This window comes from Ursus maritimus, unplaced genomic scaffold (genome assembly GCF_017311325.1).
Source record: "Ursus maritimus isolate PB19 unplaced genomic scaffold, ASM1731132v1 scaffold_13, whole genome shotgun sequence".
NCBI classification, from domain to species: domain Eukaryota; kingdom Metazoa; phylum Chordata; class Mammalia; order Carnivora; family Ursidae; genus Ursus; species Ursus maritimus.
In genome coordinates, this window is record NW_024423675.1 from 58547241 (window position 1) to 58572037 (window position 24797).

At 46.1% G+C, this 24797-nt stretch overlaps 1 protein-coding gene across 1 annotated transcript in view; it reads left to right on the plus strand.

Annotated features, from left to right (window-relative positions):
* The first annotated feature begins 10921 nt into the window (after positions 1 to 10921).
* Positions 10922 to 24797, plus strand: part of TIAM2 (TIAM Rac1 associated GEF 2) — a 107386-nt gene continuing 93510 nt past the window's right edge. The window contains exons 1-4 of the mRNA XM_040627995.1: positions 10922 to 11054; positions 12143 to 13285; positions 18692 to 19127; positions 24068 to 24240. Coding sequence (XP_040483929.1) covers positions 12149 to 13285; positions 18692 to 19127; positions 24068 to 24240 — 1746 coding nt within the window. The 5' untranslated portion in view covers positions 10922 to 11054; positions 12143 to 12148. The remainder of the gene's footprint in view (positions 11055 to 12142; positions 13286 to 18691; positions 19128 to 24067; positions 24241 to 24797) is intronic.

A 24797-nucleotide genomic window follows, 5' to 3' on the forward strand; every position in this document is an offset into this window, starting at 1 on the left:
CAAGTTCTTGCCGTTCACCGTCTTCCGTTTCATTGACCTCGTCCTCAAGCTCAGTCCAACCCCGGGTTCTCCACGCCGCTCCACGCCGGTCAGGTTCACGGATGAACTTCCACGTTGCTGGGTTCAGGGTTCTGTTATCTCTCAGTCTTTGTTATTTGGATCCTCAGAAACATTTGGCACTTCCTCACAGTCTCCTCCCTGGATTACATTTTTTGATTGGCTTTCAGGGCAGCCTATTCTCTTGGCTTCCTCTTAATTGGATTCACGGACTGTTCCTTCTGTTTCCTTCGTGTGCGCGTCTCCTTATTTCCGTGACCGCTTCATGTGGGAGTGCCTCAGGCCTCATCTCTTCCCTTTGTGTGCTTACTCCCTTGGAGAGCTCGTGCATTCATGTTTTAAATACCATCTTCATATGCAGGAGTAGCAAATTTGTAGCTCAGGCCCACCTTTCCCCTAAACGCTGTCTTCTGCGTCCAGCTGTCCACTCAGTATTACCACTTTCATGTCCAGCAGACATCTCAAACCCGACTCTTTGTCTCCTTCTAAGCCGCCTCTGCTGTGCCTTCCCAGTCTTCCAGAATGAAAATCATGGCGGCCTTCTTGACCTGTCACCACTCCCGCCCAGCCACCTGGGAATCCTCTTGGCCCACTTTCCTCCCTTCCACTGTATCCGGACTCAGACCACTCCTCATCACTCTCACCAAGTCCTGCCCATATCGGCTCTCACCTGAATCAGCCTAAGTGCCGCCCCCCCCCGCCCACCACCTCCTGGCCCAGCTTCCACAAAGCTGCCAACAGTCCAACACCGGGCAGCCACAGTGGTCCTCTTGAAATATGCCCCTTGATGAGCCTTCTGTAGTCACCACCCTCTAATCATGACATCCAATCTCAAGGTGAAAGCCAGTGGCCTGAAAATGTCCCTTTGGGCTGCATTCTCTGGCTCCTTGCCCCTTCTTTGACCCCTTCTGTGCCAGTCATACTGCCTGCCTGTTCCACCTCTCTGGGCATCTGTACTTCTGTCCTCTGCTTTGAGTGTCTTCTCCCCAGAATCCATGTGGCCTCTGTCCTGCTAGTCTGCTTAAATGTCACCATTCGCTGAGGCCTTCCTCTTCTCCCTATTCTAAAATGACAGCACTCCTCCCCCACATGGCCCATCCCCCTTCTTTTTTTTTTTGGCTAAAATTCTAGTCAACTTATAGTAATTTATTTACTTTTCTTATTTGTTGTTTATCCCTGCTCCATGTAATAAAAGCTCCATGAAAGCAGGAATTTTTTTGGGGGGGGGTATCTATTTATTGTTAGAGCCTCAAGTCCTGGATACAAATGCTAAATATTGTCGGACTCCTATATTTTACCTTAAACATGTAAATTTTATGTTTTACTTCATGATATAATACTTTATTGAAGCAATTACAAAATTACTTAGCATTAGATGAAATTGAAGCTTCGGGAAGATGCCACTTGGCTGTTCTGTGGTCTTGAGTGCCCCTTCCCTCTGCACCCCTCCCCCCCTTGGTCTTGGTCACCTGTCCTACTCTCACAGCCTTGGGGAACTATATTCTTTTTTTTTTTTTTTTTAAAGATTTATTTATTTATTAGAGAGAGAGAGCACACCCATGCACGTGAGTAGGGAGAGCATCTTTGAGCAGACTCCCCGCTGAGTGAGGTGCCTATCATGGGGCTTGGAATCATGACCTGAGCCAAAACCAAGAGTCGGAGGCTTAACTGACTGAGCCGCCCAGGTGCCCCAGGAAGAGGTATATGTTAAATTCCAATGGATATTTAGGATAGTGACCATGAAGTTTACACCACCAAGAAAACAGATTTTTCCTTTGTGTGGTGTTTTTTGTAAAGCAGTAAAATGGAAAAACTACATTGTAACCTTAAAGCTCCTCAGCTCACTTAAAAGTTCAGTTTTTCATTTCTTCCCCCTGGCCCCATTCCCAGCTGCGCAAGCCTTTGCTGCCTGGAAAAAAAGGGTGCCTCCACAGAAAGACTTTTTTAGTGCTTCTTTATGAAAAGAACATAGATCACAAATGATCTAGAAGACAAGTCTGAAAGTTAACTTGTACTTTGTTTAAAAAAAAATGGGATAATTTCAGGTGGAAAAGTATAGAAACATTTAAAATTATTTTGATGTAATGCATATGTTAATATTAAAAATTTCCAGGTTGGATTCCTGCCTTGACCCCTTAGTGATCTCGATGAAATTATTTGATCCCTGGAGGTGACAGGGGTGATCCTGCAAGCTTTTGGGGTTCTTGTGCTCTGGGTACCCTTGGCACACAACAGTTCAGGGCACATTAGATCCTTCCCCTCCCTCTGTGTGTCCCATCTACTTTAGGTATCCCCAAAATTGCAAATTCCTGTAAATTATACAATTTTATTTTTTAAAAGATTTTATTTATTTGAGAGAGCGCACAAGTGTGCGAGAGAGCACAAGCAAGGGGTGCAGCAGAGGCAGAGGGAGAAGTAGACTCCCTACTGAGCAGGGAGCCCGATGTGGGGCTTGATCCCAGGACCGTAGGATCACGACCTGAGCTGAAGGCAGACGCGTAACTGACTGAGCCACCCAGGCGCCCCTAAATTATGCAATTTAAACTATACCTAACGCTCTTCATTCTTTTCCTGAAAGTTTTCTGCCAGCTAAACTCTTACTAGGCTTGTTGTGAATAATCCTATCACTTAAGGAGAAGTTCAGCAACGACTGGTTTAATTTTACTTGCGGACCCCAGGACAGCTTCTGTTGTAGCCTTAAGCCCCCAGAACGGAGCCCTCCCAGCCGGCTGCTCTCTGAACTGCAGGAGAAGAGCTGCACGTTTACAAGGGCGAGGAAAGCGCCTACTCAAATGAAGGGGAAAAAAATGTGTGGTTTAAGCCTGTTCATTTTTTAACTTAAATGGAGCAGTGTATAATGAAGAAAGGTTTTGCCAAGAATCACTAGGTACAATTACCATGTTCTATTTTGGTCACAGAACGTGATCGGGGTTTGGGAGTGCGGTGCCTGCTTCTGGTGCCCGCTGCACGTGCCTTACCTGCTGGTCCCCGAGTCCCTGAGAAGCCATGTGGTTAACAGCCCGGGTTCCCATGCAAGGGCTTCTGTTTCTAAATGAAGCTTGGGAAGGACTCACCCAAGCCTGAACTCCCTTTTTGTGGAAGGGTTCCTGTTTATAAAAGTTTCAGAGAGGTTATTGAAAAGTCACGCTAGCAAATTTGAATCTTGTGAATCTTTGGCTGCCACTGAATGTACTGCTCGAGGTCTATAGAGGCAAGGATGTTGGCCAAATTTTGGATGAGATTTGAAGTAGACTTGGGAGAAAAGGGTGGGACTGAACATTGGATGCGCATATATATATATANATATATATATATATATATATATATATATATATATATAAAGAAAAAGAACACATTGGAAAGAACATGGATGGAAATGTATGAAGGATTCTGATAATTTCTAAAAGAAAAATAAGAAAAAGCTATTATTTTCACTAGGATTGTTTTACTTTAAACTATATTCTGTAATTTTGCTTGAAAAGGTGATTAAAAGAAAACAAAACAAAACTGAAATATTTTCAGTTTCTGTGATGTCCCAGATGTAGCTGGGCCTCTCAACTCCCTGACGTTCCAGTGACATACCGGTAATATTTGTGGGATTGTTGGTCTCACCACCTTGCTCATAAACTCCATGCTGTTAAAATTGTCATAAACTTGCTTATTGGTTCTACAAATTGTTCATGTTGGTAATTAGCCGCTCCCTACGCCATCTGAGAAGCCCTTTTGGGGATGGGATCAGATCATACCTCCCTTTGTTTCCCTCGTAGTTTCAGGACAGAGGGGGAGATACATAGGCGGGTCTGCACATTCATGTTGAATGGTGAGTGGAACTCTTCATGTCACTTCAACTTCCGGGTTCCTGCCGCACTAAGAACATTTTCCTCCTTTGCCAGTGCTGCCCCCACACTGATCTTTGAGGTGCGGACTCCTGTGGGATCCTTCTCCAGACCGTATCCTCAGGTGTCCCTAGGAGGTGGCTCACACTGCGGTGCTTCTGGGACAGCGGGGGCCTGGGGAGGGGTGATGATGGGCTCATGAGTGTCAGCGTCTCCCAGCCTTTCCTCCTCTCCCACCTCACCCGTCTCTAAACTTTGCCCCTGACACCAGTGGTCAGGCCCTGCTGCCCTTGATCAGTTTTTCCTGAGCAAGCTGAGGTCTTTCTCCAGTCAGTCACTTAGGGACTCAGCACGCCATCACAGAGTGTCCGTGTCTTCGAAACTGCTTTTCTGTTCCTTGGAAAGCCTTTCTTTTGTTTTCATCCTTCAAGACTCAGGTCTTTAGTTAACTTTTTGGGGGACTAATTTTTTTTTTTAAGATTTTATGTATTTATTTGAGAGAGAGTGAGAGAGCACAAGCGGGGATGGGCAGGTGCAGAGGGAGAGGGAGAAGCAGACTCCCCTGCCGAGCAGGGCTCCTGACATGGGGTCTCCATCCCAGGATCCTGAGATCATGACCTGAGCCAAAGACAGATGCTTAACCAACTGAGCCACCCAGGTGCTCAGGGTGGGGGGCAATTTTTAACTATCCTCTGAAGAATTTGAACATCCAGTGAGTTTCTCTTAAGTTGTAGAATGAAGGAGAGTGAGGACCACATGCCCAGCTTGTGTGGCCCAGGATTGCATGCTGACCATGGCTCATCTCGTCCTGTCTTTAGCTCAGGTGTTTGCCTGGGGCAGTGATGGAGCAAATATTTTGAGACTCTCTAGACTTTGTCCTTGGATCTTATTAAAACAGATGTGTGATTCTGCTACTTGTGGTTTTTTAAGTCATTGTTTTTCACACTTTTTTTTCCTTTTATACAGGCAGACATACAAGCACAGACGAGGATTTAATTTCTTTAAACAGTTTTTACCTTTACTGGGAGGCAATTCTCTATTTTCTGTCCTATTTTATTCTGTACTCCTCTCTGTTTCTATTCTATTCTTTGAAAAATACTGATCACCAAATGATTAAATGAATTTCATGACCCGTGGTTGACCAAACATTTCCAAAGTCATGCTGCAGATGTTAGAATTTGTTATAAAGCAGGTGTGAGTGCAAGACCCTCCTGGTAATCAGTTGGCTTCCTTAGGTGATGAACGGTGCAAAAGCCAGGCTATTGTTTCTGTGGAATTTATGACCCCCTCCCTGCCTAACACCAGCCACGCTTGTCCTCGGCGTTCCAAGGTGCAGATTGGTGTGTCAGTTCATCTGTGAATATGCCTTTGGCAGGGGTCCTGCTGGATTGAAATAGAACCGATAGGACTCCACCAATGGGTGTTTAGCTTCTGAGGCCCTAGCAGCAGCTTGCTTTCTGCCCACTTTATTTGTAAGCATCACTCTTCCTAAGCATTATTCCTGTGGAGACCAGATGCTCCTTCGCCTGCCTCCTTTAGGCGTTGGGCGCAATTCCTCTTGTGATTAGTAATGCGCTCCTTTGAGTCATGGCATTCGGTTCGCAAATTCTGACTGTAGTTCACTGACTCAGAAGGAGAGAAGCGGGTTTGGGCAATATTTATAGCATTTGTTACTAAGTTTGGGTCCTGGCAGATGAACGCATTTGTGTCAGATTTTTCAGCATATTCTTGTATTATAGCCGTCTTAATAAGACAGGCAGTAAAACTCGAAGTCAGGGTTTCTCAGCCACAACACTATTGACACATGGGGGCCATCCTGTGGACTGCTTTCCACCCACCAGATGCCCTGACCCCAGTTGTGACAATTGGAAATGTCTCCAGATGCTACCAGATGTCCCCACGGGGCCAAAATTGACATGGTGTTGAGAATGACTGCTTTAAAGTCATACCACTTGTTCAATGAGCAGTTAGGTTATTTTCGTCCAGTTTCTATCATGACTGTCTAATAACATAAGTCCATGGCTTGTGTCATTGTTTTTGTTGACATTTGGCAGACCTCTGACACATGAGGTGGTTTTTATGCTGTTATAATTTGGAGAATTGATAAAAATCAGAAGAGTGCTAACAGAACTTGGAAGATTTCAAGTTTATTGTATATAAACATATAATAATTAACATAATAGTTAATAAAATGTCTGAAACAACAGACTGTCCTAAGGTTTGATATCATAGTACGCAAAATTACACTTACAACTAAAAATTAGTAATAGTACTGTAGATTTGTGCATGTTTCCCAGTTTTTTAGGTGGTTTCATGTATATTTCCACACTTGCCTCACTCTAAGTAGGGTAGATATTTTTATCCTCAAAATTGTAAGTGGGGGGAAATGAGATTCAGAGAGTGTAAGTAACTTGCCCAAAGACTTGTGCTATTTAAGAGATGGAAACAGGTCTTAAACTCAAGTTCTCTGACACAAACCAGAGTAGGATTCTGAGATTTGTCTTTTTAATGATTGAAGTTCCCCCTCTCCAACCTCCCACCCCCAAACAAAGGAAACCAAGTAGATATTGTTACGGTTAATGATGGCTAGTCCTAGTCTCATCTTTTTTCTTAGTTCTTATCACCATCCGGAATGTTGGCCTTGGACAAGAATGAGGCTCTTATTTCAGTATGAAAATCTCTGGAATTCTATGAGAAGCCTGGTTGGTGTCTTATGGTGGTAGATCCCGAGTTTCTCTCACTGCCTTGCCCAGCCATCAATCTGTTTTTGTGCAGTGTCCCCACGCCTCCATTGTGCTTGCTGTCCCCATTCAGCGCCAGTCCTCCTCACAGAACCATCTGGCCCCTGGGGGTTGCCTCTTTTCCCCCTTTAGTTTCTCCTTCTGAGCAGCCGGCCTGGGCCAGAGACAAAGCAGTCTTTCCTCTGCTGTAAACTCTGTACTACATGAAAATGGAGACTTTGGGAATCTAACCCATCAGTTCAAGCCCGAGCTCGAGGCAGATGAAGAAAAGGTAAATCTTGCATTTCCCCCTGAAAGATGTTTTGCTGTGGATTTCAGTAGGTCCCAGTGGCTGTTGGGATTGTGGTGACGTGTTTGTGAATTCCTTCACGTTGCTGGACATTTCTGGGGGTGGTCATTGATCACGGTTTTAACAAGAACAAACATCATTCTTATTTGTGATTTTAGCTTAAAAAGCACATTTATATAATTGGGGATTGGAAGGGAATGCAAAACAACAAAAGACAAGAACTTTTTTTTTTTCTTTTAGGTTCATGAGGTTGTGGTCCATTTTTAAAAATTGTGATATTTTATTATCCAATAAATAAAATAATTATTATAAAAAGTGTTTAGGCAACATATAATATTTGCTCAGTACACACAGTCTTTGCAGCATATTATTTATTCCAGAATGACTTCACTAAATTCTCTGTCAGTCAGCTGTGGGCCTGGATGCACATTTGCATACCTAGTAAGAGAAATTGTAGGTTAACATACCTAATACATGTTACTACACGGTAGCATTCCTAATACGGATTATTATAGGTTAGTGTACCTCATACGTATTTTTTTCTACTTAAAGACACCGGGAGCTTTGAACTATTTCTTCTCTTTTTTAAAAAAAAGTTCACAGGGAATCTGTTGTTTCAGTATTTTCAGCACTCTATCAACAAAGTTTTTAATGACCATAAAATTCCCTTAGTAAAGGAGTCAGGGGTGCTGAACGTTTGACCTGTTTATTCTCTTTTCTCCAGACAAAAAATCACAGCTGAAGCATGACTGATAATATCTGTTCAATTTGCCAAACTCCTCAGGGATAATTATTTCCCTTAGAGATTACCCTTCCTGTCAATAAATTCCTCATAAATATTGAATAAATTCTCCTTCGTTCTAGTTTAAGGCTGGTTTTCTTCTGCCAGGATTGGCTGGAGATGTCCAACAGCTGGTAGGCATACCCACATGCAACAATGCACAGTATTCCCCGCCTGTCACCCCCCTTCTGCTTTCCTCTAGGGAGTGTTGTGTTCGTTATCGAAACATGTCCTCGTGGGCATACATGTCAGTCTTTTGGCCAGACCCAGTTGGGAATGATTCCTGCTCTCAGCCTGTGGTCAAGTCAGCCTTCTACCATGCGACGTTCGTTCATTTAGTTCAGAACAGGTGTGTATTGAATGAGCCTGAAAGTTGCAGGCCTTGGGTGACAGTGTCTTGTAAGGGACAGGGTCCTAGGCTATGTTTCTGAAATATAACCTGACATAAAAATTAAGCTACTTAATTTCAAAAGTAGTAGGATGAGTTGAGGTTATAAGCTGCTGCTGGGGACTGAGCTTCCCACCTGTAGCCCTTCCGTGTCTTTGAATCCTGGCCTTTGTGTGTCCTTGAGCAACTGACAAAGGGCCCTCTCAGTGGCAGTTGTGTGCCACTGACTTTGGAGAGCTTGACGCCAGTGCTATGTGTGCTGGTCTTGAGGCATATGACCTTCAGATCAGAGGGGCCTGACAAAGCAGGCGGCTGTGGGTGAGTGACCCTGGAGCCTTCACTTTTGGGGTCATCACCGGGCCTTGGTCTTGAGCAAAGTAAACAAGCACAGAGGCTCCCTGCGATCAGTCCATGGAAGGGGTCTCCGCGGTGGCAGCCAGGAGCGACTGTGGCCACTTTGAGTTCCTTAAGTTAAGGTGTAGCAGAGAAAATACTGACAACTTAGATTTTGAGCTTTTATTTTTAATTTTTACTTTTTTTATAGATTTCATTTATTAGCGAGTGAGAGAGCACACACACAAACAGGCGGAGTGACAGGCAGAGGGAGAAACAGGCTCCCCACTGAGCAGGGAGCCGGATGCAGGGCTCAATCCCAGGACCCTGGGATCATGACCTGAGCTAAAGGCAGATGCTTAACCAACTGACCCACTCAGGCGCCCCAGATTTTGAGCTTTTAAAAGGTGGGGTTCTTGAGGCGCCTGAGTGGCTCAGTTGGTTAAGTGTCTGACTCTTGATTTCAGCTTAGGTCATGATCTCAGGGTCGTGAGATAGAGCCCCATGTTGGGCTCTGCCCTGGGCGTAGAGCCTGCTTAGGATTTTCTCTCTCCTTCTCCCTCTGCCCCTCCCCCTTCCAAGAAGCAAAGGTGGGGTTCCTGTGATCCCACTCTGGGGTCAGAGTGCTCATGGGGGCCATGTTTTAGTGGCATCTCAACCAGTGGCTATTCCCTCTTTTAGATATGTGCGAGAGCGCCCACTGGAGGGGAAGCGGTCGGTAGCGTAGCAGGTGCCGTTTCAGGCCAATGTGAGTGAGAGGCTGTTAGATCCCCCTGCTACTGCCAGAGTGAAAGATCTTTTTGACATTCCCCTCAGCCCCCCAATTTAAAACGCACATGTGAGAGTAGACTGAAGTCTCAGGCAGACTTGTGTCTATGGCCTTATTGGAGAAACTTAGGGCCGGTGCTTCATTAACTTTAAAAGTCACTGTGGCACCCTCCAAAGAAGCTGTATGGAAGGCCAGCACAAAAAAGGACGGTTGGCACCACTAGTCATCAGAGAGCAGGCGCACTGCGGCTGCCGGAAGGTATCCTCGCGTACCCTGTGACGGCCGCTACCAAACACCCAGACGACAACAGTGTTGGTAAGAGTGTGGAGAAACTGGAGCCCTGCACGCCGTTGGTGGGCGTGTTACAGTGGTGCAGCTGCTGTGGAAAACAGTATGGTGGTTCCTTAAAAAATCAAACCTAGAATTACCACAGGAGCCAGCAATTCCGCCTCTGGGTGAATAGCCCAGCGGACCGAGAGCAGGGGCTCAGACGTGTTTGTAGACTGTGTGGATAGCAGCCTCGTTCCCAGCGGCCAGTGCGTGGGAAGCAGTCTGAGTGCCCACTGGTGGAAAAGTAGATGAACAGAATGGGGTGTCTGCGTGCAGTGGAGTGCGCCCCAGCTTTAAAAAGGAAGGGAATTCTGACCTAAGCTATAACATGGATGAACCTTGAAGTCATTTTACTACGTGAAAGAGGCCCGTCCCCAAAAGACGAATGCTATGTGATTGTAGTTACATGAGGCACCTCGAGTATCAAATTCACGGAGACAGAAAATGGAATGGTGGGAGCCGGGGCTGCGGGGACGGGTGGGGAGTTTTAGTTTTGTGAGGTAAGGGTTCTGGAGACTGCGCAACGATACGAAGGTACTGAACACGACTAACTGTACACTTGAAAGTGGTTCAGATGGTCAGTTTTATGTGATGTGTATTTTAACACAATTTACAAATATATATATAACATATATATAACACATATGTAACACATATATAACACACACATATATATATATATATGTATGTTTTTTTTTTTTTGAACGGGGAAAAGTCACAATTGAACCCACACTGCTCCGCACTCTCTGTCTGGCTTTGTGTTCCAGGGGTGAGTGCCGCCAGATGGCCACCCCCCAGCCTGTCATTTCACCTTCCAAGGTGGGCCTCCTGCTCCTGCTTCTTGTGTAGAAACACCGAAACATATGCTGGAGATAAACTTTTCATCTCTGTTATGGGGTCATCCTCTATAAGAGAAGTTATTTCGTCCAAGGGCTGTTTCACTGTGATTCTGCATTTGGGGTTTTGTTTTCACTGCTGAGTCCAATAGAGAACAATGCACTGTTGTCCTATCAGGATGATGCTCCTGCGGTCCCGTCAGGGTGCAGAGTCTGAAAGTTGTTTTCTTAATGGTGGTGACAGATGAGCCGTGACTCATGCCAGCGCCTTCACCTGCCCTCCCCTGAAACAAAGGCACGCATTTGACTACAGACTGTGTGTTGAGTTAATGGCCTTTACAAGATTGGATGGGCAGTTCTGGCTTCCTTTATATCTTCCAACACCTCTGATGAATCAGGCAGTTCACAGACATTTCATTTATTATTCTGACAGGGATTCTGAACACTGGTTGTTTCTTCATCTAATTTATGCGAAACCTCTGCTTTTACCTTGCGGGAGCTTAGTGTAAAACGCTTGACAGTTCTCTTGTATTTCTGTTTTTCAGGATCATTTCGTGGACTCCCTTGCCATCCTTGTTAACCATGCTGCCTTGTTCTAGGACCACGTAGAGCCTACTGACCGTTTATCTCCCCTTCAGGTAAAGCCAGCTCACGTGAGTTGGGGTTCACGTCAAGTGGCAAGAGTGTGATCAAGGTAATAAGTAAGTTTAATTGTTTGATCTGGTTATTTTTGTTTTAAAATGTGTTTGCTAACTCCCACCAAAGTCAATCCATTTGACTTTTGTGGCTGTACATTCTTAGGTGTAAAAGAAGTAAAATTAAAAACCTACTAAATATATTTTGAAATGGAACTGGAAACATGACCTCCAACTTGCTTCAAATAGTGATATACTGGTTAGAATGAAAAACTGAGGGGGAAGCTTTGCTCAAATTTAGACTTGCGTGTTTGGCTTAACTAACAGACTCCTTGAACATGTTGGGGTTTTAAAGGGAATGAAAAGAATCTAAATTTTTTTCAGACATCGACATTTTGATAAGTCAGCTTCTTTTTTTCCTCATCATGTGCTAAAATGAGGACCCTCAAAGGCTTTAGAGAGGCACTAGAAATTAGTTTTATTAAAATGTTTTTCTGCCCCACATGACAGCTTTTATTCTCTGCCCCAACCTTGTCTTCATCTCAGCCTAGTTTTTGGGGACTTCTTTTCATGGTGTTCCTTCTCTATGTGATATATCAAAGCTCCAAAAGAGTGTGGTACCCGGACTCATGTTATTACAAATGAGCCATAGGCTCTTCTATTGGGGTGTGGTATTTGCTCTTCTAGTAGCTTGTGTATAATAGAAATCTCTCTCTGATCACTGAAAAATCAGTGTATCGGATTGCCAGAGCAAAGATGCTTTCCCCTCATGTTTCTTTCCAAGAGGCATTTATTCAGAACCTCTCAACACCAAGCTGAAAGGAGGCCTCTGCCTTAAGCTGATTTTTATAACTATTCAGTGTCAATTAATATCATACAACAAATTATGTGTTTCAAGTAACTAGCACATGGGTCCGTAATATTGTCTACTTGCTTGATGACCTGCATGGCACGAAAAGGACCAATTCAGTAGGTAACTTTTGTCCCTACTTCTCTGAATTGTGTGAGGCACAGGAAAAAAAAAAAAGTTGCTTGGTTCCTTCCTCATGTGTGGAACTTTTTTTTTTCTTCTTTTTTTAGACAATTCTGTCATAAGGGAGTGCACCTTAGGTCATGTTTCTTACTGATGCTCCTGTTCTTAATTTAGGTTAAAATGGGGAACTCTGAGAGTCAGTACACCCTTCAAGGATCTAAGAATCATAGCAATACTATTACTGGTGCTAAGCAGAAGCCTTGCTCCCTGAAAATCCGCAGCAGCCATGCGAAAGATGACAAGTCACTGCACGGGTGGGGTCACGGGAGCAGCGGGGCGGGCTACAAGTCCCGGTCCCTGGCCCGAAGCTGCCTTTCTCACTTCAAGAGCAATCAGCCTTATGCGTCGAGACTGGGCGGACCCACGTGCAAAGTCCCCAAAAACAGTGCCTACGCCAAGCACAGGACGAACGCCTCAGGAAATGATTTCCAGGGCAGCAGCGCGGCCTTCTCCGCCGAGAACGGCTTCCTCTACGTCGGGCACGAGCGGGCGGACGACCCCGTGGCCTCGAGGGACTGCAATGGACACCTTCTCAACTGCTACGGGAGGAACGAGAGCGCGGCAGCCACGCCGCCCGGCGAGGACCGCAAGAGCCCCAGGGTGCTCATCAAGACGCTGGGGAAGCTGGACGGCTGCCTGCGGGTCGAGTTCCACAACGGTGGCCAGCAGGGCAGGGGGCCCCCGGGGGACGCGGGCGGCCCGGTGCAGCTGCTGCGCTACTCGCCCACCTTGGGCCCGGGGCCCGACTCGCCCCCGGACTCGCGCCCGCGCTCCAGCAAGGGCAGCTCCCTGAGCTCCGAGTCGTCCTGGTACGACTCCCCCTGGGGCCCCGCGGGCGAGGCCAGCGAGGCCAGCGAGGCCGAGGGCTCCTTCCCGGTGCCCGGCCCGCCCGCCCCCCGCCTCTGCGCCGACTTCCCGCCGCCCGGGGCCCCAAAGCCGTTCAACCAAAGCTCGTCCCTGTCCTCGCTCCGGGAGCTCTACCCCGCGCCCAGCCCCGCGCCGTCGGGTCTGCGGCTGTCCGACGAGTTCGTGGGCGCGCACGCCAGCCTCAGCCACCGCGTGTCCTTTGCCTCGGACATGGACGTGCCGTCCCGGGTGGAGCGCAGGGACCCCGGCCCGTACTCGTCCTTCACCCTCCCGTGCCGCAAGTCCAAGGCCTTGACCGAGGACGCCTCCAAGAAGGACACGCTCAAAGCCCGCATGCGCCGCATCAGTGACTGGACGGGGAGCCTCTCCAGAAAGAAAAGGAAGCTCCAGGTGGGTGCACCTTAGGGTGGAAGGGCAGGTTCCCTCGGGCTCCCTGTCCCTAAAACAGGAGTGTGGCGGAGCTGCCCTGGAGCACCGGCCTGAGGCTAATGGAGCTCAGGGACTGAAGAGTTTAGTCTCAGCCTGGGCGCCTCTTGTCTGCGGCAGTGAGTGGTGGTGGTTTTTCTCCTGAGCTTCAGATGTGCACTTTTACTCTTAACCCACAACTTCACGCTTTCTGATGCTGTGCAAGCTCACCTCCTGTGCTCTGGTGTGAACGCCACAGGCCCTGTCCGAAGACGTGGCCAGACTGTCCTTAGAAAGTACAGCGTTCCAGAGGATTCCCCAGTGAATTGGTCATCTGAAAATTTTGCTAGAGCTCGTTCTTGAAGCCTAAACAAAAAGGAGAGATAGAGCGTTATTTTGGGCTGAGTCACCTTCCTGAACTTGACATTACTTTGGGGAAATTAACATCTTTTTTTGGTACATCAAAAAAAATAATCTGTATAATCTCACCACCTTCTAATGGGGAGCACAAACAGTTTTGAAAACATCTTGTACCCAAGAACATGTAATAACAAAAATATAATGCCTAATAAAATAAGAATTGTGATGATGATACTACTTATACATAATAATGAGGTATAAAGTCATAGTGGGGAAACAAAGTGGCTTAGTCACCAGGAAGGAGAGTAACATGTTGCCTTTTTAGGTAACTAGTGGCAATTGCTAGGTTTTTAGTTCTTCTGCTCTTGGCTTTTCTGTTTTGTTTGTTTCTACTTTTAGTTATTTGTAGAAGGAAGAAAACTTTTTCTTTTTTTTTTCTTGCCCAGTATAAGTCACATTGTTGAAGAGAATTTAAGTGGGCCGTTTGTCTCTAGTAAAACTGCGTTTTATCCATCCTAGATAGATAGGTAATTATACAATTTTATAGAGCGTTAGGGGTGAACAAGAATATGACTTCCCTAAGTAGATTGTGTCAGAGCTCTAAAACTTACTAGTAGCTGTTTCCGTCTTATGCATGGAGTACACCACCAGCACCCCACCTGTGTTGTGCTTTGTTGCCCTTGGCTCCCCCTTTACCCAGAGATAAAGAACAGATGATCACCGTCCTGCCACAGAACTCTTTATATCCCTGGATGTAGTAATTTGCTGACTCCTTACTCCTCCCTTCTTTATACTCAACCACTGCCCAGTAGAGATTAGACCTTTTCTCTCAGGTCCCATGTCCCGAAGAGGTGACAGAAGTTGAGCCTCATGGGGGAAATAGTTCCTGCTTTCTCTGGGGCTGCAATCCCACACTGACAACTTTTGTGCCTTTTTGATTCAGGTGTTCTGTTGCTGACTGAGGTGTAGTCGTCATTTACTCTGACCCCGAATTGATCCTGGCATTGAGCCGGTTATTCCACATCTCTTGTTTGCACAGAGTATGTTTCTCGTCTGTCTGTGTGTGTGGCCTGCCTCTCAGGCCGCTCTACTGAGTGTCATTCAGGTTCAGTTTGGCTAAAGGCAGACCAGTAGCCACTGTGTATTGACTGCGTTCTGTCCCACTCAGGCCCTCACTGTCCCCATGGGAGGTAACCTCCTTCATGTTTGGATCATCCAGAGACTTCGCTCTGAATGGTTTGTAAGCCTGGTTATATAATCAAAGAATCCAAAATTGAAAGCTGGAAAGGACTTCCCCCTCATTTTAAAAATGAAGAAAGTAAGGCTTAAGGAATTTGAGGGTCCTCCCTGAAGACACATGGCTAGTTGTTGAAGAAGCCAGGGCCAAGGCTGTTTCTGCTAAACCTCATACCCGAGCTTTTTCCAATTAAACACATGGCCAACATATTGTTGATGGCCACTGGTAATTACTTTGGGTTTATCGAGTGTTACGGTAAACTGCTTTGGATTTTTAAAAAGAGTGCTATGAAGGCAGCTTTTTAGTTTTGCTCCTGTTCCCACAATTGATAATATATAAAGGTGAGCAAGATGGATTTTTCTGGCAACTATGCCACTTTTGTTGGTCGTGTTTTTTTTCCTCCTTTGTTTTCTTTTCACGATTTATGGCAAAGTTCAGGTTTAGATCCTTAAAAATGTAGTTATTGCATGGGAGCAAAATTTCTGATGATGTGTTGTAACATGGCACCATTGAATGCGCATTCTCACATGTGCACAAACTTCTGTCTGCCCGCAGGGCTAAGGTCCAGAAACCCTTACATGATGGATAGACTTGCTTGTTTTGACTTTCTAAGAAGTAATATGAAAAGAGCAACCCCTTCTTTTTAGGGCTTTTAACCAGTAGGGTGAGTTAGACCCTAAAAGGAGATACATTAGTGAAAAAGCATACACAACTGAAAAAGAATATCACACTAATCGGAGAGAGAGGGAGAGAATGTGCTAGAAAGGAGTTATGTGTTTGATGCCAATAAACCCTTCATATTAATGGGTCTGAACTGTGAGTCCTTGTTCCTGTCCTGGGTGAACTTTCAGTTCTGTCAGTGAGGGTGGGCTGGGTTATGCTGAGGTAACAAAGCTCTCAGATCTCCAAGGTTTAGCACAAGCAAAGTTTCTTTCTTTCCCGTGCTGTCACTCTGGTCTGCACTGTTCCTCTCTGGGACCCCAGGTCCATAGAGCAGTTCCATCTGGAACACTGCGAGCTGTGATAGCAGAAGGAGAAAGAAAATCGTGTGTTAGCTTTTAAAGCTTCCACGTTTCACTTCTGTTCACATTTATTGGCCAAAGCAAGTAGCATGGTCATGCCTAACTCGGAGGGAGGGAGAGGGAGAAGGAATGACCGTGCCCTGGGCCTGGGCAGAGGGCCAGGCATATTTGGTGGGTGGCAGTGACAGAGGACATTCAAGATGTGGAGACCCTGGCCTTTGGGCCCTCTTCATTTTAGACCTCGTGGCTCTTTGAGGGCTGCGTAGCCACAGAGAGTGGTTTCTACTGTGGGGTGAAGGAAAAAGGCACGTGAAGAATGGCAAGGTGTGGATTTGAATACATTTTCCTAGAAAGTGAGGCATGATCAGGAGTTTTACCTCCCGAGAGTGATTGAATTCTCTTGAGTCCCTGTTTTCTCTTTGCTGTAGTGCCCTGGTCATGAATGGTTATCCATTGCTTATGATTATCTAGTTACAGGCAGAGAAATGGAAATCAGACTGCTCTGTGTACACATATAACATGGCTCCTTGGTTTCACACCCGTAGCACGGTGATCAGGAGATCTAGCTGAGGGGCCTGGGTGGCTCAGTCTGTTGAGCGTCTGCCTTCGGCTCAGGTCATGATCCCAGGGTCCTGGGATCCAGCCCCACCTCAGGCTCCACACTCAGCGGGGAGTCTGCTTCTCCCTCTCCCTTCTGCTTATGATCTCTCTCTCTCTACCTCAAATAAATAAAATCTTAAAAAAAAAAAAAAGTAAATCTTGTTGAGCCGATTTAGGGATGGACGTCCATTCATTCATTCCAATTAGCCTAAAAATCAGTCACTGCTTATTAGGATTCTTGATAGAAAGCTTCAGAAGTGTGTTAGAAACTGGGAAAGCTCATGTCTAAGAATCAGTAATAAATGCTAAAACGCAATATTTTCCCATTTCTTACGGAGGAAAATTTGTCATGCTTTGCCGTGGTGGAACATTTAGAAGTCAGCGCTGTGACTGCAACTGGAAGACTCTCTTCTGAGAAACACTGTCAAGGATGTTTATAGGTCACATTTAAGTTTGGCACCTGAGCGTCTTTCTCTGGCAGAGTTTGGCTTGTTTTGAAACACCCCACTATAGCTCTTGGGGGTGTCTGAGGCATCCCGGTGTTTGGGGGCTATGAGTCAGAGTCATAGTCATAGCTGAAATGATGTTAATGCTCGCTAAATGAGAAGTATTCCTTCACCTCTTGGGAGTTTTCGAAGAGCAACAAAGTGACAAAAAAAAATCTGAAACTATTTTGTAAGTTTCTTCTCTAAGTGACTCACTGCAGCTGGCTTATTTGCTCTGTTCTTGCATAAGCATCTGTGTATAAATAAATCCGACTATGGGACACAGTGTAAACACAAGTGGAAAACAATATTTTCGTTAGTAATAGCTGTGCTTGGGGCTCGGTTGTGTATAGCCCCTGGGTATTTGGAAGCACTCTCCAATTGATGATTTTCCTACAAAAGATAGCAAGTACTTGCTACTGGATTTCTGGATGGAATGTTTGAAAGGAAAACACCTCCTCACAGTGGAAAATTCAGAATAAGGCCTTTGGTCAGTGGTCCTTGACTCCATTTCCCCTCATTTTTATTTTAATGGGTAAGGCAATATAATGGAAAGCCTTCTAGCAGCTGAGGAGATGGGTATGCTTAGCACCGCTCTGCAGACTTACCTTAATCTAGGCTCTAAATTTGGAATGGTAGTGTCTTTTGAGTCTCAAATGAGGCTTTTACCTTCTGCTGAAAAATGTAGTTAGTGGTGTTTATCAGTGAATGGCCTGTCTGAAAGTTATTCTTTTTGAATAACTAGACTTCTCTAAATGAGGAAACATTCCATGTTGTCAGCTCTCTGCATGGCCCCTTCAGGGCTCAGCGTGTTGTAGTCTCATAGGGGGCAGCCATTATTATATAAATATTAATTTTATTTAGAGCTGCCTGTGTCTGATTTTATGTTGTAGTACACACTGAAGGCTGGTTAAGAATCATGTCTTTGGTCTCCCCAATGCCTAGAATAAAACAGATGTTTGAATGAAAGGATGTAAGTAAATGAATATGTTCTTTCCACAGAAGAAACGCCCAAATAAAAAAATACTATTTATGAAAAACAACAGTTACTAGCAAATACTTTTGGTAGGTGAAGAATCCCAGGTGCATGGTTTTTACTGTCTGAAGAAGGAAAGTAAGATGCGAGAGACCCTCAAGTCTTGATATGGGTAGAGGTCGGGAGAAGCTGGGGACTGACTGTTTTGGGCAGAGGAAGAGAAGTTTGTGTAACAACACCTGACAATACCCGAGTGCCTATTCCCTACCTCCCTTGATCCTGGAACTAGAGATTTCCTACCTTAGCTTTAAAAGGATCCAGGAGGAAGACAGACAGCAAGAGCATGAATTCCTTCCAGGAAGACACTGATTCACAGCAAAGAAATGTCAGCCTAGAAATCTTCACTGATATGTTATAAATACGCTGGTTAATGTCTTGATGCTCAGTATAGGTTAGATTTAAGATAGGAGTATTTTGTTCCTATCTTTAAGCTTTGACTCCACTGGCTGTAGACTGGGTTTTGCAACACTGTCTCTACAGTTCTTTCCGGTTTGGTGACTTGACGACTGAGGACGCATTTTTGTTAAAAGAATCTTGCTGTGCGGCAGCAGCATTAGCAGTCAGCGGTACGACACGTTTGCAGTGTTGGGGAAGGGACGCTTTGGATAAAGTACATAACCTCTGATGGGTGGTCGTCTGCATTACCCACAGGAGCCGAGGTCCAAGGAAGGCAGTGACTACTTCGACAGCCGCTCAGATGGACTGAACACGGACGGGCAGGGGGCCTTCCAGGTGTCTGCTTCACCGTGGTGTGGGGGCTCAGCTCAGATCCTGTCCCAGAGAAGCGAATCTTCTCATGCAATTGGCAGCGATCCCCTCCAACAGAACATTTATGAGAATTTCATGCGGGAGTTGGAAATGAGCAGGACCAATACAGAGAATGTAGAAACGTCCACAGAAACCGCAGACTCCAGCAGCGGGTCCCTCAGCTCTCTGGAGCAACTCGATCTGCTCTTCGAGAAGGAGCAAGGGGTGGTCCGAAAAGCCGGATGGCTGTTCTTCAAACCCCTTGTCACTTTGCAGAAGGAAAGGAAGCTCGAATTGGTGGCCCGGAGGAAGTGGAAACAGTACTGGGTAACACTGAAAGGTAAGTGCATTGTTGACTCAGGGCCACTGGAATCATTTCTTCCAACTGTCCCCTCTCCTAGGAAGCACCAGTCAGTCCAGTGTTAATTTGTGTCAGTGTGAAGGGATTTGATACAAAATCTCCCAGCATGCTTTGCTACAGTTACTTTCCCAAACCTGGATAACACGGCTAATGTAATATTCATCTATATTATTTGTTCTAATACGTAGTGATTGAATTTAATAGTTATAGCTTATTATTCTATAGGCATTTCCGTACCATTCTTTAATACTTTTTTTTGCATCTGGGGGTAAAAATACTCCAAGTAAATAACCAAATGTAGATCCTGAGTATCCCGTTCTGCACAAGTGTCCTTCTCAGCTCGTACGACAACCAACGTCCGGATTATCTGATTTGTGTCCTCTAACCTTTATAAACGAAGAAAGTCTAATTGTTATCACAAACAAATGCCTTTTTTTTTTTTAATGTAAAGGAAATAGGAGTAAGGATTTGTTTTGTTAAGACGATGAAAGTTTCTTGTAAGCGTTGCCACTTAAAACTTAAAATTGCCTTGCTCACTGTGGATGTATAGATGGGAAGCTATCTAAGTGTCCTGAGGAGGAGCGAGTGTGGGTTTATACAGATCTAAAGATGGTTTACACAGATGCAAGCAGGAGGGCCCCTCACAGCCTCTGGCACTTTTGCACCATCATCTTGTGACTCTTGTCAGAGGAACTGAGAGTGGTGTTCAAAGCCAGACCTTATTGGGTGACAGCCTTCCCTATCCTGGGGGAAAGCAGAAATGGGAGTCCTATCTGCATACAATATGTGTGAAGGACCTGGAGCCCTTCCACAGGGCTCCTTTCTTGCTTTTTCATCCCCCTGCCCCCCATGTAGAAATTGTGAGCTGCCCCCACCCCCACCCCAGCTTTGGGGAGCTGGTACCATTTCATAATAACCCTGAAGCCTGTCTGGGAAAGGTACACTTTGGAAGGCATTTTGTCTTTAAGAGGCACCTTTCCCTAGCAAACTGGAGGGTTTATAAAACCCAAGACCCAGTCCTCTTTTCCAGCTTATGATACATTGTGGCTGAGGAAGGCCCAAGAGCTTCCCTCTCGTTTGGGCATCCTGGGCAGGCAGGTTCTCACACCAAATGATGGGCGAGATTTGGAGAGTTGAAATAAAGGGTCGAGTGTAGCAAGATACAGTTTGAAGGGATAAGTTACGTTCTCAGGTTTAATAATCAAACAACCATCCAAGTACGGGATGGGGAGATGTGGCTGCCCAGCATTACAGGGAGATTTGGGGGGTTGAGCGGTGGGCCATTCCTGGAGTGCGTTTCCAACATGATGAAGTCAAGATAAAAGTGTGATTTGAAAGAGGGAACATGGGGCACCTGGGTGGCTCAGTTGTTAAGCGTCTGCCTTCGGCTCAGGGCGTGATCCCAGCGTCCTGGGATCGAGTCCCACATCAGGCTCCTCCGCTGGGAGCCTGCTTCTTCCTCTCCCACTCCTGCTGCTTGTGTTCCCTCTCTCGCTTGCTGTCTCTCTCTCTCTCTCTGTCAAATAAATAAATAAAATCTTAAAAAAAAAAAAAAAGAAAAAGAAAAGAGGGAACATGGTCTTTGGCTACCTCATTACAGATGTCCCGGTTCTGCCCCCGCAGCGGTCTCTCCTCCCTCTGCCCTGGGTGGAGCTGGCCACTTCTGTCCTGGGGGGTACGATAGTGCAGGAGCCCTGTTAGTAAGCAAGAGGAGGATTCTTGAAGAGGTTCGACCTGAATCTCTGACTGGAGAGGGGCGTGAAAATGTCTTCGCAGGAGAGCGAGCATCTGGGATTGATTATGAATCACAGTCTGAAGCTGCCTCCTTCCGGCGTGTTGTCTGAGAGAGATGTGCTCGACTCCACATGGGACATGTATCTGGTTTTTAAATTGTTTGTTTATTTATTGTGTTTATTTTTTAATGTAAAATTTGTTTGTTAAAACGGATGCTTTGGGAAGTCGCTTCCTGCCTGTTGTAATGGCTCTGAAATACCACCCCCCCCAAGGTGGAGGCTGGTGATGGTGTGTGTTTGTGTGTCCATGACCTGCTCTAAGAATTGGGGCCATAGGTGACAGCCCGAGGGTTTAGAGCCGGGCTGTATGGAGGGTGTCATCAGGACCCAGGAACATTTAGCTTGGAGAAGACAAGGCAGGGGTGGCAGTGAGCCACAGTCTTGTGGAAGGGGTGCTGGATTTATTCTGGTTCTCCAGGGGTTAGGATGGCACTAATAGTTGGCAGGCAAGCTGATTCCAAAGTGAAAGTACAACAGTGACCAGAGCCATGAGCCAGTGGAAGGACACTACCTTCCTGATTTCCCTGCTCCTGAAGGCATTCTGCAGAGCCAGATCATGGGGGGCTTCCTGGAGGAGGAGATTCAGGCAGGTTTTCCATAGACTTGGAAGAGCCCATCTCCAGGCTCTGGTCTTCCATCCTGGAAGCTACCGCAGGGACTTCTGCTGCTGACCCCTGCGGCAGGGACGGACCCAAGTGGTCTGACTGTTCCAGAATCTGCGCTCTTGCCTGTGCCCCGCTGCCTTGGTGCTTGCTCATAAAACACTTCAAGACCCATGGAGAAAGGGTGCTTTGTAAGTGTAAATGTTATCAAGCACACATTCCTTCCTTTCCTTTGCAGCCAAGGAAAGTCATGCGATAAAGATGTTTTTTTCCAGCATAACCTTTTCCATGTGGCTTTCTATACCTCTTTCCTCTGGGAATTCACTAGGTTGAGTTCAACTTTCTTGGCTTAGAATCCAAGTTGTAATGTTTGGACTTAACTATTTGGTTTAATTTTAGTTAAACACACACACACACACACACACACACACACACATCTGTGTGTATATACCCGCATGTACATTTAAGCAGAATTTTGAGTTCTTGAAGTATCTGGTGTGTTCTGGAGAGAGCAGCTATAAGCATGCCGTCTGGTTATACACCTGTGTTGAATGTATAGTGTGCTGAGGGCATACGTGCTTTTTTAGGGCTTGGAGGATGTCATACATTTTTACCGAAGGTAATTCTGCTTTCTATATGTCTTTTCCCGTGAGTTAGGAGAGGGGTTCATGCAGTCATTTGGGGATGCTGGTGGTTCTGCCCTGCGGTGGGCATCTGGGGATGGTTTGATGAGTGTGGCTTGGGAGGGTGTCAGGGAAAAGGTGGGTTTGAGGGAAGACGAGACTAGTTCTCTTTTTCCACTGGTGATATTTCTACTGGTACCTCGTCTATTCTCATACTTCTACCGCTGTTTCAGTCTGTTTTCTCTTTCTGCTACTGTGACGAGAACTTCCACCGGCAGCCCTCCAGGCCAATACCATCTCTTGGTGGGGACTGGGCTGGGCTGGTGGCCGCAAGTCCTGGGTGGGGGCTGCGGGGGCAGGAGATGCCACAGACAGGGGTGCACCCATTTCCCTCAGCCTTATCACCCCAACATTGGAGACACAGATGAGGTTAACTTTGATGTAGTACATTGACAGCTGATTTCCTCTTCTTTAAATTTGAAGCAACAGAATTGCGCATACAGTTTTCCATCCTGGCCTGGGTCTAACATGACATGTCCTGTTTTGGTTTCATGCTGCCACGGTAGATGGGGCGTTCGGGTTGGCGGCATCTTGGCACCTGCCCAAGGTTGTGTTCATTTCCTCTAGATGTCATGACTCAAACCACAGCCGCTGGGCGTACAATGGTAGGGAAACTGGGAAGTGAGTGTTCACCCATCGGAAAGAATTTGGTCTGGGCAGAACTGGCATGGGTCTGTCACCTTGACCCTGACCCTTGGGTCCCCAGGTCATGGCAGGTTGCATACACAGCAGCAGTCAGACAGGACTTTCCTGATGGAAAGATTTGGGGACATTGTTTCTAAGTGCATCAGTGGCTGGAAAAAGAGACTGGCTCAGCCCTGCGGGAGCACCCTGGCCAGATACTTCCTGGTGCTTTCCCTTCTTCTGGAAGCCTCTCTTAGCCTAGTGTGGGTGCCTTTTGTTTGCAGGAAGAAAGGTTGCTAGTGCTTCTGGAGATCATTAAGTACCAGGGAGGGGAAAGTGCTGTCCCGGTGACACGCTTTCTGAGGTTAGAGCTACCTGCCAGCATCTTGTTCTCCTGGCTTCTGTGCTGTGCTGGATTCCGTGATCTGAACTGATCTGTCCAGATTAAGATGGGCTTTCGAAGGAGGGAGTGAGACTGGCTAGCATGAAATAGTTGTTTTGTTTTTGTTTTTATTGAAACACTAGGCTTTTATGAGTGAGGACTCCTAACTCAGAGGGGAAAACAGTCATGCAGTGGACCTCGTTCATTCGCAGTGCAGCTGAGAGCAGGCTGGTGCTTCTTTCCCATCAGTGTGAGAGGTTGTTCAGAGCAGGGGCTTGGGGACCCTATTGGCCATATTTGGATGCCAGGGCTCAGCACATGGGAAGTGCTCAAAAGTAGTGATTGGATGAAGGTTTTTCAACAAGAGAACATACTCGTGAGCATTTTAAAATTTGCTTAAAAACTGGGAAAGTGGGGGGAAGGTAAGGGATACATTAAAAGAGGAAGGGAGGGAGGGAGAGAGGGGAAAAAAGTGGAATGAGACAACCAGTCATGTAATACAAAAGGAAATTCTGGTATCCAAAGTATGCCTTGTTGTAGTAGCATAACTTGGGTGAAAAGGAGAGGTTTTTGTAAACACGGTATCATAGTAATAACAATACCAGGCATTTATTGTTGCTTACAATAAGAGTCAGAAACTCTTCTAAGTTCTTCGAGGGCTCCTTTGGTCGTCACAGCAGCCCCAGAAGGTGTGGTTATTAACCCCATTTTACAGATGAGAAACCCCAGAGGTTATACCACTGTGCAGGTCCCACACCAGGGCTGTGGCCAAGCAGGGACCTGTGACAGATATCACAGAGATGACAGAGATGTTGTTTGCTTCTCTCTCTCCTAGGTTGCACCCTGCTGTTCTATGAGACCTATGGGAAGAATTCCATGGATCAGAGCAGCGCCCCTCGGTGTGCCCTGTTTGCAGAGGACAGCATAGTGCAGTCGGTCCCAGAACATCCCAAGAAGGAAAACGTGTTCTGCCTCAGCAACTCCTTTGGAGACGTCTACCTTTTCCAGGTACTGCCGAGCTTTCTAGCTGGAGGGTCCAGGCGATGGCTTGTGTACTGTGAGGACGAGAAGGAACAGGATGAAGATGCACAGCTTAGCAATGCAATAGAGTAAAAGCTTAGTTAGGCTTTGGGTTGGGGCTTAAGCGAGAGAGTCGGCCTCTGCTGTCAGGTGCCCCGGGGCCCGTGTTCATCCAGCCATTCACACAGCAAGCGTTTCTTGGAATGCCCTTCAGGTGCCAAGCTGTGGCCCATGGGATGCTTTTGAGAATATGAGGAGAGAAAAATCGTGATCCCCATTCTGACGTAGCTCATGATCTAGTGGTGCAAGGTCTGAATTCCCAGAGTGGAGGCTTTTAAGTCACGCCTACAGAATGTCACTAGGAGAGCTTCAGATTTTTCCCAAGAATCCCAGTAGAAGTGAAAAAAGTAGCTTTTCAGGAAAGCCTTTTAGACAAATACTGTAAGGTCTCATTTTCCAATGGAAGTGGACTGAGGATGTTAAGTTTCAAGGTATCTGCCGTTAGGATTTTTTTTTTTTTTTTAGATTTTTTTTTTTTTTTTTTT